Genomic DNA, 14,953 nt, shown 5'->3' on the forward strand with positions numbered 1-14,953 from the left:
CGGTTTTAAAATAATATTTTTATTTTGTATACATTGTTGATTAAAAAAACCCCAAAAAAACTTTGCCTCCCAAACCCTTTTGAACCAGTTCTTGCAAATTGGACGCATTAAAACATCCTGTTTGCCCCTCTTCGCTGCAAACAGGACGTTTAAATGTGTTGCTCGCTGCCGCCACCAAGCACACATGCGCCCCCCCACAGAATAGAAGATCTGTGATTGGTGAACGGGAACATCTGTTCCTTAAGCCAATCAAAGTGCCTTTAACTACTTTGGCCTCCTGGACGTACTAGCTACGCCCAGGAGGCCATGTGCGCTGCCGCGCGCCCCCACGGCCGATCGCGCGCCTGCACGCGCACTCCCGGCCCGCGGTTTGCTAGCCAGGCAATCAGTTAATCGGGCTATGGAGCCCGATCACTGATTGCTCTCCCCCCGAGAAAAACCGTCAGCTTCGCACGGAAGCTGAGGTTTTTCTGTTCCTATTTCCCCCGATGTCACTCTAAGCGCCCGTGTTATGCTTAGAGTGACGTCATTGTAAACAAACTCATGGCTGCCATCTTGTGGCCAAAAAGCTAACTGCAGGAAAATGGAAAAAAAAATAAAAAAATAGACCAATATGTCCTAAAAAAAATTTATTTGCATCCCACCCTCCCAAAAATACCCACATAAAATGTTTAATAATAAAAAAACAAACATTACAATTAGAAAAAAACACATAAATATTTACCTAAGGGTCTAAACTTTTTAAATATCTATGTAAACATGAAATCGTTATATATTTTTTTAATTATAAGCTTGTAAATAGTGATGGATGCAAAACGGAAAAAATGCACTTTTATTTCCAAGTAAAATATTGTCGCCATACATTGTGATAGGGACATAATTTAAACGGTGTAATAACCGGGAGAAATGGGCACATACAATACGTGAGTTTTAATTGTGGAGGCATGTATTATTTTAAAACTATAATGGCCGAAAACTGAGAAATAATGCATTTTTTCTGTTTTTTCCTTATTCTTCCTGTTAAAATGCATTTACAGTAAAGTGGCTCTTAGCAAAATGTACCCCCCAAAGAAAGCCTAATTGGTGGCGGAAAAAACGAGACATAGATCAGTTCATTGTGATAAGTAGTGATAAAGTTTTTTATAGGCTAATGAATGGGAGGTGAATATTGCTCGGAAGCATAAAGTGAAAACGACTGAAGGCTGAAGTGGTTAAAGGGACACTTAAGTCAAACAAAAAAAATGAGTTTTACTCACCTAGGGCTTCCAATAGCCCCCTGCAACTGTCCGGTGCCCTCGCCGTCTCCCTCCAATCCTCCTGGCCCCGTCGGCAGCCACTTCCTGTTTCGGTGACAGGAGCTGACAGGCTGGGGACGCGAGTGATTCTTCGCGTTCCCAGGCACATTAGCACCCTCTATGCTGCTATATGGTATATAATATATGGTATAGCAGCATAGATGACGCTATTGTGGCCAGGAACGCGAAGAATCACTTGCGTCCCCAGCCTGTCAGCTCCTGTCACCGAAACAGGAAGTGGCTGCCGGCGGGGCCAGGAGGATCGGAGGGAGACGGCGAGGGCACCGGACAGCTGCAGGGGGCTATTGGAAGCTCCTTTTTTTGTTTGACTTAAGTGTTCCTTTAAAGAAATCATCTGGCATTTTTACAAAAATCTGCTTTACTCACCTGGGGCTTTCTCCAGCCCCTTGCAGCCGACTGCCCCACGGTGTCACCTCAGCTCTCTGCCACTGCCCCACTGTCACTGCACGGTGCAGAGGACAACCGCAAAGTCGCCCTTACTGTGCCTGCGTCAAGCGCCGCTGTCAATCACGGCCACGTTGTCCGCGGCTTACTGCGCAGTAAGCCCCGGACTATGTGGCTGGGATTGACATCGGCACTTGACGCAGGCGCAGTAAGGGCAACCTCGCAGTCATCCTATGCACCATGCAGCGACAGTGAGGCAGCGGCGGAGAGCGGAGGTGACAGCGTGGGACAGTCGGCTGCAAGGGTAAAGCAGATTTTTGTAAAAATGCCTGATTTCTTTAAGGGTATGAGCATGGCTTCAATGAGAAGCTACTGATCATTCCTGTATCAGACGCTGCCGGTGTGCGCTGAACTCTGTTAGAAGAAAATGTGTGGAGACATCTAGTAGTTAAAGAAAGAAAATGCATAAAAAATACACATATTACACTACATTATACATTACACAAATTCAAAATAAATTAACTCCTTTTCCCCTCATCGGCCCCCCATAATTACCATAATAAAACACCAAACAAATATCACCCCCCCCCCCCCACACACACACACACACACACCAAAAGGCCTAATTTGTGGCTTAAAAAAACAAGATCTAGATTATTTACTGGTATATGTGATAAGCAGTGATAAAGTTATGGGGAAATGAATGAAAGGAGCGTTGATTGGTGAAAATTGTTGTTGGCGGGAAGGGGAAGCTGCCTGTGGAGTGAAGTGGTTAACCTCACCAACAATGCAAGCTGAGTGGTCAGAAGAGTGTGGACAGCAATCAGATAGTGTTGATCATAATGGATAGTTTTGCGTGAATCTTTGCGTAATTTATGCAATTACGTGACATTACGTTCATGTAATTCACAAACGTATTTTGAACACATTTTAGCCTAGATGAGTATATGTGCAAAAATGTATGGCCATGCATGCAACAATTCATTTTCACTAAATGTATTGAAATCAGTGGGCATAAAAGAACACATTTTCACATAGCTGAGTATATATAGCAAACATTATGGACATGCATGTGAAAAATCATTCACTCCAACTGTGTAGAAGCCAATGGGCATGACAAAACACATGTATTCACCTCTGTATAAATGGCCCAAATAGAGGTGGGAAAACTTGGGGGGAGGGGGGGGGGGTTAAAATGCTATTTAGTCACCCCCCCCCCCCCCCCTCCCTAACAAATAGCCATCCCTACTCAGATGAATAGACGAAAGAGGTAACCTTTGTCACCATACCTCTTTACACAAAGGGTTTCAAATGTAATAAGTAAGCAATCAAATGCAAGCCATGAAATCTAGAAGAATATCTGGAAAATAGATGTGGATTATGAACCTAAGGTAAAATACTCGACTAATCAGCAGTCTCAGCCAGCCAACACCAATTGCTGGCAGTGCTCAATGGTGAAGACCAACTTCTTAGGCAGTTTGTGGGCTGTGCTAAGCCTGAGTTCCATGGCTCCCCCAAGGCTAACATACTTTCATTGACTGTATTTTAAAATTTAAAACAGAATTAATTGTATGTATATAGAGTGGGGTATGTTACTGTATTACTAGGCCCATTTTTAACAAGCAAACAGAGAGCACGGTGCCGGATAACCGAGACTCTACTGTATGTGTCATTTATTTTATTAAAAGTACAGAAACTTATTTTTTAACCCTTTCCGCTCCAATTTTGCAATTCCCCCCCCCCCTTTTTCTACTGTGTGTATGGGGGGCATGGATAATTACTGTATCGCTGAAGAGAGACAAGTTGAAGGGATCTATACCCCCTCGCAGTAGAGCAAAAATGCAGCCCAACATTAGTGGGGGGAGAGGGGTTGGGGTGAGGCCGGCACCAGCTTGCGCCCTGCAGCTTCACCCCATTGCACGTGCGCCAGTGTAATAACTCTTACGCAGCGCAGTGTAGTGTCTTAGCAGTGTTCCCCAACCCTGTCCTCAAGGCCCACCAACGCTGCATGTTTTATAGAAATCCACAGAATGGGTTAATCGGCTCTGCTGAGACACTAATGACTCCACCTATGAATGTTTCCTGCAAAACATGTACTGTTGGTGGGCCTTGAGGACAGGGTTGGGGAGGTCTGTCTTAGCGGATCTGGTAATTGCATCCCTATCAGTGAGCTCAAATGCGCCCGTGTAACATTTTAAATTCCGTGGTGTGGCGGTGAGATCAGCGTCAGCCTGACACCTTGATCCAAAAGAACTGACTCTGAGCGGGATTTTATCCGGCAACATCGCTACGTAGCGGTAGTCACTTTTCCTGTGTTGGACATATGCTGAAGAAGGCCGGTGACGGACTGAGTCCGACACAGCATTGGAAAGGGTTAACCCTTGATCAGGGGCGGACTGACAACTCACGGGGCCCCCAGGAAATAGGCGATTTTAGGGCCCCCATACCAGTGTTTCCCACCTTTTACGTCATATTTTTACAGACTACAGCTCCGTCTACACGGAGCGATGTTACAACAATGTTACTTATCAATCGAGCCGCTGATGCGGCTTGATTGATAAGATCCGTCAGGTTGGATTTCGCCACCGCCGATTCCCTGCTCGTTCCCCACAAGGGGACAATGGCAGGGAATCGAGCGGAAGATAAGCAGCACCAGCGGGGACGAGCGGGGGATCGAATCCGACACGCGGGCGAGCAGGGACGCGGCGGGTATGCACGGGGATGCGGAAGAGGCGATCCGGTGGCTAATTGAGCCGCCGGATCGCCTCGTGTAGACGGGGCTTAAGATATAATAATTTACTGACAACAGATATTTTATACTGATAAAAACCCCTGCGTAGCGCTGAAAAATAAGAATGTGGGCGTGGTCATGGGTGGGAAAAAATATACATGACCTTAGCAGTGGTGTAAAAGTTCTGCTGGGGAAGTTTGAACTCTGCCATAGTGTTTCCCCCCCCAAAATACATGTCTGACAACATTTCACCAAAAATCCATGCAATTTGGCAGAGGTTCCTCCAAAATACAGATAATATGGCAGTCATTCCCCCAAAATAGACATCATCTGGCTGCAGCAGTTCCCCCAAATACACATAATTTGGCAGAGGCTCCCCAAAAGATGCGTAATCTGGCAGCGGATCAACCAAAATACATGTAATCTGGCAGCTGTTTCCCAAAATACACTTAATCTGGCAGCAGCAGTTCCCCCAAAATAGTTAATCTGGCAGCAATTCCCCCCCCAAATAGGTGCCCCCAGTATAGGTAACCAGGTCAAAAGGTATCCCCAGTGGAAGTAACCAGATCTTTAGGTTTTCCCAGTGCAGGTATCCAGGTCTATAGGTGTCCCCAGTATAAGTAGCCAGGTCTATAGGTGTCCCCAGAATAGATAACCAGGTCTATAGATGTCCTCAGTTTAGATAGCCAGGTCTATAGGTGTTCCCAGAATAGGTAGCCAGGCCTATAGGTGTCCCCAGTACAGATAGCCAGGTCTATAGATGTCTCATGTATAGATAGCCAGGTCTATAGGTGTCCCCGTATATTTTGCCAGGTGTATAGGTGTTCCCAGTATAGCCAGGTCTATAGGTATCCCCAGTATATGTAGCCAGCTGTATAGGTGTCCCCAGTATATGTAGCTAGGTCTGTAGGTGTCCCCAGTATAGCCAGGTCTGTAGGTGTCCCCAGTATAGCCAGGTCTGTAGGTGTCCCCAGTATAGCCAGGTCTGTAGGTGTCCCCAGTATAGCCAGGTCTGAAGGTGTCCCCAGTATAGCCAGGTCTGAAGGTGTCCCCAGTATAGCCAGGTCTATAGGTGTCCCCTGTATAGCAAGGTCTATAGGTGTCCCCAGTATAGCCAGGTCTATAGGCGTTTCCAGTATATGCAGCCAGCTGTATAGGTGTTCCCAGTATATGTAGCCAGGTCTGTAGGTGTCCCCAGGAAGGGAGGCAGCCAGTGAAAGGGAGCTGTGGGAAGAGCAATGGGGAAGGGGGGACGTCTTCAACCCCCCCCCCCCTTCCCTCACCTTGGGGCCCCCCTTCCTGGCTCTCCCCTCCGGAATATTTAAGTGTCGGCGCAGCGGCTGACAGTGGGCAGGGACTTACTTCTGTTCTTCCAGCTGCCGGAGGGAGCTCTGATCTGTGCGCCGCTAGTCTGGTCTTGAGTAGACCAGACTAGTGGCACACAGATAATAGCTCCCTCTGGTGACTGTAACACCGGTAAGTCCCCGCCCGCTGTCAGCCGCTGCGCCGACACTTAAATATTCCGGAGGGGAGAGCCAAGAAGGGGGGCCCCAAGGTGAGGGAAGGGGGCGGGAGACATCCCCCCTTCCCCATCGCTCTGCCCACAACTCCCTTTCACTGGCTGCCTCCCCTCCTGCTCATGGTGCTCTGGTGGGCCCCCCGCGACCACAGGCCCTCGGTTTGTGCCCGAATGGTCAGTCCGCCCCTGCCCTTGATTTAAATAGATTACTGTTCAGAAATGATCCTGGCCACAGCTGCAGTGTGATGCCGAAATAGGACATTGTACAGGCATGTGCACTACTCTCTATGCATATCGCTCACAGCTCCCGATGTGCCGAGAGCTGCAGTAGTTCTCAGTTCCCTGCAGTGTCGGACTGGGTGGTGGAAAAACTGAGGAAATCCACCTGCTGGCCAAGCAGCAGTAACCCTGAGTTATCATCACTCACTCCCAATAGAAACCTGAAGCAATTCTTCATTGAGAGCAGCAACACCTGATTAATGCTGCTTGGCCAGCAAGTGGATTTCCTCAGCTTTTCCAGCTCCAAGTCCGACACTGGTTCCCTAAATATTGTGCTCCAGGCTGGATAGGACCACATCCCACCCATTAATGATGTTCATCACCTCATACTTTGCTGAAGGATCACAATTAGCAGCAATCCTCTCACTTAGTAAATCAGCCTCCATGAGTCCACAGATGGTGACAGCTCAGCCATGGCTGCCATCTAAATCTTGGCATCTCATCTGAAATAGTACTGAGGTGCTAATTCTCGTAGCAAACAGGGCTGACCTTTGCGGTCTTGGTGCCCCCATTCAGTCTATTGTAAACATTTTTTAGGAAAACTATTCTCTCCAAAGTAGGTTTAGCTGGATACTGGTAACAATGGAGGCGCCCAAGTGTAAATTTATATATAAACTTCTAATAACCTGTAACATCAAAAAGTTCCCCGGGGGGGAGGGTACTCACCTCGGGAGGGGGAAGCCTCAGAGTCCCAATGAGGCTTCCCACGCCATCCTCCGTCCCTCGGGGGTCTCGCTGTGCCCCTCTGAACAGCGGCAATGTACAATTTACCTTCCCGGCTCCTGCGCAGGCGCTGTGGCGGCTCTCGGCTCCGAAATAGGCGGAAATACTCAATCGCCGTCGGGTCTGCTCTACTGCGCAGGTGCAAGTCTCCGGCGCCTGGGCAGTAGAGCGGACCCGACTGAGAATGGGTATTTCCGTCTACTTCGGAGCCGAAAGCCGCAACAGCTCCCACGCTGGAGCCTGGAAAGGTAAATATTGAACAAGCTGACATATTTGTCGGGCCGCTGTTCGGAGGGCTGCAGCAAGACCCCCGTGGGACAGAGGACGGCGTGGGAAGCCTCATTGGGACCCTGAGACTTCCCCTTCCCGAGGTGAGTACCCCCCAGGGGAACTTTTTGATCTTACAGTGTCTCTTTAAGAATGAGAGTTAATCTCTTACCTTTCCTGATGACAAAAACACCAGTAGTACTGCAAAAGTATTTATTCAAAACACAAAATAGACTGTGTTTCATCATGGGTACTAGCCCGCTTCTTCAGATCAATACATAGTGCTTACTTTTTTTTAATTAACATTATACTGTGCATTTTGGACAGATTGCTGGAAACGAAGTATTTACTATACACCTGAGCTATGCCAGTGGGAATAGTGTAAGGCCTTGTTTCCATCTGTCCGCTTCTGTCCGCTTTTTATCAGCACATCAATGTTACAGATTGATACATGTTGCTGAAAAGCGGACAGAAGCGGATAGAAGGCCTCGTTCACATCAGGGCCGTTTCTGTGCGCTTTTTACAGCGCACTGCCCTGTGCGATCAGCAAGGTATTTACTTTCCCATGTAACTAAATGTAGCTGGTTCACATCTATGCGCTGCGCTGAGCAGCGTTACAGAAACGTAGGGTTGCATGCATTTCTGTGCGTTGAGCTGGAAAGCGCACATCAATGCAAGTGAATGGGTGCGCTTTTTTAGCGCATAGAAGCGCGTACAAGCGCATAGAAGCGCATGCGTTTTTTACCCCTAATTGGAGAAAAAAATACATTTACATACAAAAACAAAGTTTTATTGACAACTGCTGCTGGTACAACAAGCAAAACGTGCTTTAAAGAAGCGCAGCGCAACGCACGGCAACGCGCACTAAAGCGCACACAAGCGCATGCATTTTTTACCACGTGCTTTCACACGTTTTTCAGCGCAGTAGATGTGAACGAGGCCTCAGTGATCCAGTAAAACTGGTTTACTGATTATGTAACCATTTTCTGCTATTAGGTGGTAGATGTTTGCAAGATTGCTGCCCACTTAGAGCAGAGAAAGTTTGTGAGAGGTTAATAAATTAACAATTTTGCAACATTTAAATTGTATTTATTTTTTGAACTCAGGCAGTCCAGGATAATAAATATAATCCGTGTGCTGTGTGCAATTGCTTTTAAGTAATCACTAATTCTGACACCCCTTATCAGGCCTCACTATCATCTGATATAATCACAATCCTAATCACCTTATACCAGACATTTATTGATCTGTTCCTGATCACTTCTGATATACCCTACAGGTGATTCGTGGATATCTGTGGAGGGGCCTGAGTATATGCCGCCCATGCTGCAGCTTTTTTATATATATGTTTAAAAACGGACTCTAGGTCTTTCACCGCCACCCGCTGCGCATGAGCACCCGTCTAACGCACCCGCACCGGCCGCCCCGCCTCCTACTCCATCCTGCGTCCTGTCCCAACGGCTGTGTTGGTGCAGGACATGCGCAGTAGCGCAAAAGCACTGACCCAGGGACAGGACGCAAGGGACACTTGTGTTTTATATATTGAGATACACAGTAATGTGTATTTATTTATTTCTGATGTGGTAACCATCAAATCATTTGACATGTTACCACTTATTTCAAGATACCCATTTGATAATTTCTCAGTAAGGTTAATATCGGCAATCAGACAAACAGGCTGGACTCTGCATATAGGGGGATCACAGGAGGGGGGCCCGAGGAGAGGGAGGAAAGAAGTGATGCCCACAGTCCGGCATGCCTTGTGCTGCCAGCCTGGCTGGGCCCCGTACTGTGATACCCGTTCTACTGCCCTGATGACAGCCCTGGGATGGGGAAAGGGAGTGATTCACCCTCATAGCTCTGTGCCCTGAGGTTGCACTTCAAATTTCCACTACTGATAATTTCTGGTTTCACGGTGTCATCATTACAGTCGGTTCAATCCACACATTTTCCCTGAGCAGTTATGTGCAGGTTTGTGGGCCACAGAGGGTCTGAAATTTGGGATGCTGGAACCCCTTGGAGTGGACATGCACCACTTGATAATGCCTTCCTAATATAGGGGGAAACAATGTGAAATAAATAGCTTTAGACCAGCAGCCATTCAGTCATGCGGCACCCGAAGAACGTCGTGCACCAGACAGTGAAGTATACTCAGGTAACAACCTGCCGTCCAGTTAGATAGCAGTGTCACCTGATGCAGAATTGGATTGGAAGCCAACAAATTACTGCTCGCTGGCTTCTACAGTATGTGGATGGGTGGGGCCAGCACTGCTGTTCTATGTGTGGGCAGCTGATATTTAAAGGTGCAGTGGGCCACATCCTAAAAGTTTACATTTTGTGTTTGGGGGCTGCTAAAAAAAAAGCCTCAGGGGGCCTCATTCGGCCCGCGGACCCCAGTTAGAGAACCACTGCTTTAGACCATAAATTCAATGTTCTTTTCCTAAATTTACACCAAGAAGGAAGGGCCCATATATTACAGTAACACAGTGTGCGTACCTTTCTGAGTGGTGACCTGTAGAATCTCTGCATTCTCCCCAGAGGTGAAGTGCTTGAAATATGAACAGTTCGTCTCTAAAAGAGCCACACAAAAGAAGAGATGAGTAATGCTTAGTACACTTATAGCAAACAGAGCTTACATTCTAATGTCCCCCCACAGTCGCACAGTATTATTATTTATAATACATTTATATAGGTCTGACATATTCCACTGTGCTGTACATACATCACTGGTCCATTCACATCAGTCTCTGCAGCAGAGGAGCTTATACTCTATCTGCAAGGAGTTTGTATGTTCTCCATGTGTCTGTGTTGGTTTCCTTTGGCACTCGCCCCCCCCCCCCCCCATCCTAAAAACATGCAGATAGGTTAATTGGCTTCCCCCTAGACTACTATGGACATAAGACTATGGTGGGGATTAGATTGTGAACTGCACTGAGGATGACATGGCTCTATATACTCTGTAAAGTGCTGCAGAAGATGTTGGCGCTATATAAATATTAAATAATAATAATAATAATAATGTGCCCACCATAGTAACACACTATTATAATTATTATTATACATTTATATGGCACAAATATATGACATATATTCTGTAGCACTGTACAGATATCACTTATCCATTTCCATCATTCTCTGCTCCAGAGGAGCTTGCACTCCCTAATGTCCTCACCACAGCAACACAATAATATTATTGCATATTTATATAGCTCTGGCATATATCACAGCGCTATACAGACATCACTGGTCCATTCCCATCAGTCTCTGCTCTAGAGGAGCTTACATTTGATTTGAATATCTCCACCACACTCACACACGGTTACTGTTTTACATTTATATAGCACTGATGTATTCCACACTGCCGTACAGAGGTTATTAATCCATTTACACAAGTCTCTGCACCTGAGGAGCTTAATCTTTGTTTTTACTAACTGCTTCTGCAAACCGGTTTTCCTCTACCAATGTCAGATTTTGCTTGCCTGACAGAATAGCTGTTAGTATTCTGGTTAACTTCTCTCCATTTTAACCCACATTAGGTACTAAGGATGAGCTGGGAGGGGGCACTGGCTAATTTTTCACTACAAACACAGAGCTGATCACCTGACCTAACCCTTTGTTGCCAGCACCGCAACACTACAGCTCTGCAGAGTCTTGTCATAAATTCCTTTCCAGCTCCTCCCTGTTCAGTGCGCAATGAAGCATCTGCCCCTCCCACATCCCCTTTTTTTGTGTGTGTTTTAAAAGAGCAGGGAGTGGCTTCTTTTCATAGGAAGGACATTGTGGTGACAGGTGTAGAAGGCTTTTATGGAGAAGGTTTTGTTTTATTACATTTTGAACAGGGAAAAAAGTCAAATCACTTATTTCCGACAGGTCCACTTGTATTTCCAATCATTTTTCTTATTGATTTTCTGATCACTTCTATACAAAATCGATCAGAAAAATTCTCGGAAATCATGTCTTTGAAACTAGAAAAATTCGTAATCAGATTGCACCTGTTGGAAATGATCGTTTGCGATCCATCTATCTGACGGGAAATTGTATGGTGTATACCAGGCATTAGCGTTAACTTCTCCTCAGTGACAGCTGGAGGAAGTGGGTGGGTTCAGCTGAAGGAGCGCATACCATCCTTTGTAGCTTTCACTCTTCGGAACGGGTTCTGGGTCACAAGGCTGAATTATCCAAAGGGAATTTCTATTGAACAGCTGCATCAAATATTGTATAGAAAATTGTGTAGTGCCTAATTTATCCTTATTAACCATTTTAGCTGCAGGGATGTGAGTCTCCATCTGTGGCTTGGGTGGCTGTGCGGGCGGAAGCTCGCAATCATGACGGGGGGATTGGTGGCAGGGTACATTAGTCCCCTGAGCCAATCTGTGCTTGTCCGGCGAGAATGATCACTGTTTTTTGTTCAAATGAGCGGCGGGAGTGGCGGAAACGAGCGAGCTGCCTCCCGCTCACTTGTTCCCGCCACTCCCACGGCCAATCGTTACATTAATGAATGGGAACTTTGTTCCCATTCATTCATCTCCCCTCTAGGCCCACATGATTGCAGGCATCAATGAGACGCCTGCGTCACTTCCAAAGTAAAACAGCAACGCATTACTTCCTATTTAGCTTATAGGAAATAATGCGCGAGGACATCTTGTGGCCAAATAGTAAAATGACACCTACCCACATTAGGGAGTATTTTTTATTTTTTTTATATGTATGTCAAGAGGGTATATTATTATTAAATTATGTGTTTGAAATGAGTGATTGATGTAAAACTGAAAAAATGCACCTTTTATTTCCAAATAAAATATTGTCACCATACATTGTACTAGGGATATAATTTAATGCTGCAATAACCGGGACAAATGGGCAAATAAAATGTGTAGCTTTTATCCACAGTTTTATATTTTATTGTAAACCGAGAATGGCCAAAAACTGAGAAATGATTTTTTGGCATTTTTTTCTTAATATTCTTATTAAAATGCATTTAGAATAAAATAATACTTAGCATAATGTGCCACCCAAAGAAAGCCAATTTGGTGGCCAAAAACCCAAACAAGGTATAGATCATTTTGTTTTGATAAGTAGTGATAAAGTTATTGGAGAATGAATGGGAGGAGCGCTGAAATGGGAAAATTCCTCTCGTCCATAAGATGAAAACAACCCGTAGGCTAAAATGGTTACTAGAGGAAAAAGGCCAGGAGTGTAAACTAGGGCTTTGATGATTGACCATAAAGCTAACATTACACTATAACCAACAGCTGGGACATTCTCCTTCCCCAGAATGCAGTTCCTGTTCGCTGAAGCCCTTGCTTATGGAGATCTCACAGAACCGTTGTTGTCGTGTGTCTGTCTGTCTGCCTGCACATCTTCTATGAATTATGAACATATTCTACCCATGTGCCTGATCCTTCATCTAATTTTTTGCAATAACTTTTTGTGTTTCTGTAAATGTCTTTCCCTTCTAGAAATCACAGGTGTCGAACTCCAGTCCTCGAGGGCCAAATCCATGCCAGTGATTAGGATGGACTGAGAAATGGACAGATATTCTACTTGATGAACCACACTTTCTCTGATTCAGTCCCATCAATTAATTGAAGCTGTGCCAGAAATGTGTGAGGACCTCCGGCCTTGTGGACTGGAGTTCGGCATCCAGATAAAGCATAGTATTGATAACGCCTTGGTCTCCGGTGCATCTGGCCAGCCTGTGTCACAGCTGTTTTGGGGTATGAGAAGCTAGCGCCCCCCCCCCCCCCTTCTCTTGACTCTTCATTCAGTAACCGATGGTAACCTAAAAATAGTTGTTTTATGACACTTGGAAGGTTTGGACGTGGCCGGAGAGTAGCCTGTGACAGCCGCCGTATCCTTCGCTTCCAGCAGCTGTCTGATCCGACCGCTCTTCCTGCAGCTTTTCTGCTTCATTACTGCGATTGGTGCTCTACGGGCAACAGAAACCATGGGCTGTCTCATCACATCATGTCACTCTCTCCCTCCTTCCTTCCCTCTCTCTGCTCCTCAAAGTATTTTTAGCTATTGGAAGAGAGAGTGGAGTGACTCGTACTGTAGGCTCACTTTGATACGGATGTAGGTTATGGTTCTGAAAAGGTGTGACTGTGCAGGGGAGGTGGTGTGTGACCAGGGGACAGAGGCTGCTGTAACCTTCCTTGGAATGAACATCACTGGGTCTATCTGTGAGAAACCAAATCAATGTTAGGCATTAACTTTCATCATGAGAATAGATGGATAATCTGTGCTTTCCTGGATGTATTCTACTCACACTCTAGAACCTAGGTTCTCAACGTGTGGTACGCGTACCCCAGGGGGTACATGTGTTGGTTCCAGGGGGTACTCGGGCTTGATATACTTAACCAAGAATATCAAATTTAGAGTTTCAGAAAATGATAAACCTTGTTTAAACCACACCAAAATAGTGTTTTAACTAATTAAAAGCAATAGTAAATGCTTGGAAATAGTTTAGAACCAATTATAGTGTACTACAATTAAATATATATTTGTCAAGGGGTACTTGTGATAATGTTTACTATGCTAGGGGGTACTTGGTGAGTACAGGGCTTTAAAAGGGGTACATACCGATAAAATGTTGAGAAACACTGCTCTAGAACAACCAACACTGGGATCTGCAGAATATTACCTCCCGGATGCTTGAGAACACAGAACAATGACACATTGGAGACCATGAACAATGACACCCTGAGACCACAGAGAACAATGGCAATCTGACACTGGAGACCACAGTACAATGACACACTGAGACTTGAGACCACATAATGACATGCTGAAGGCCATTTCACACTCTAGATGCTTGTCTCAGGGCTGATGCTCTATAGACATGTAGTTAGCCTGAATTGCAGGGGATGAAGGACTGATAGAGCAGCACAGATCTGACACAGAAAGATGTGGGGGAAGAACAAAACTATTGTTTGGCCAAATTGATATGCCTGGCTGGGATTGCTGTACACACACGAAATTATTGGCAGAGGTGGTTGTTATTGGCTACCTCAGCAAACTTTAACCTAGCGTGTGTACGGGCCTGGAGACTTGAGACCACAGACCCATGACCTACTGACACTGGACAACCATAACAACGGCATGCTGACACTGGAGACCAGAGAACAATGACAGGCTGAGAGTTTAGAGCAAAGAACAATGACACGCTGACACTTGAGACCACAGAACAGTGAGATGCTGATTCTTGAGATCACAGAACAATGACAATCTGACACTGGAATTTCAATCAACCAAAGACAACCAAAGCAAAGCAATCTAGATCCTAGGAGTCATGGGGAATTGTAGATAGACCCAATTGGCCAATATGTAAACCTAGCACACTAAAGAAAAAGGGGCCAATTTAGACCAGAAAATTATCTTCTATGTATTTCTGACCTTAATAAAATTTTATTTGGTATTTTTGCACTATATGTGTGTGAAGCTCATGTTATTTTTGTGAAATAACTGACATTTTTTCTGGTCTAAATTGGCCCCTTTTTCTATACAGGGAGTGCAGAATTATTAGGCAAATGAGTACTTTGACCACATCGTCCTCTTTATGCATGTTGTCTTACTCCAAGCTGTATAGGCTCGAAAGCCTACTACCAATTAAGCATATTAGGTGATGTGCATCTCTGTAATGAGAAGGGGTGTGGTCTAATGACATCAACACACTATATCAGGTGTGCATAATTATTAGGCAACTTCCTTTCCTTTGGCAAAATGGGTCAAAAG

At 45.5% G+C, this 14,953-nt stretch overlaps 1 protein-coding gene across 1 annotated transcript in view; it reads right to left on the reverse strand.

Annotated features, from left to right (window-relative positions):
* Positions 1 to 14,953, reverse strand: part of CACNG1 (calcium voltage-gated channel auxiliary subunit gamma 1) — a 93,343-nt gene that overhangs the window by 16,482 nt on the left and 61,908 nt on the right. Inside the window, exon 2 of the mRNA XM_068262587.1 lies at positions 9,716 to 9,790. Within this exon, the coding sequence (XP_068118688.1) occupies positions 9,716 to 9,790 (75 nt within the window). The remainder of the gene's footprint in view (positions 1 to 9,715; positions 9,791 to 14,953) is intronic.

The sequence above is a fragment of the Hyperolius riggenbachi genome, chromosome 12 (genome assembly GCF_040937935.1).
Source record: "Hyperolius riggenbachi isolate aHypRig1 chromosome 12, aHypRig1.pri, whole genome shotgun sequence".
Classification (NCBI taxonomy): domain Eukaryota; kingdom Metazoa; phylum Chordata; class Amphibia; order Anura; family Hyperoliidae; genus Hyperolius; species Hyperolius riggenbachi.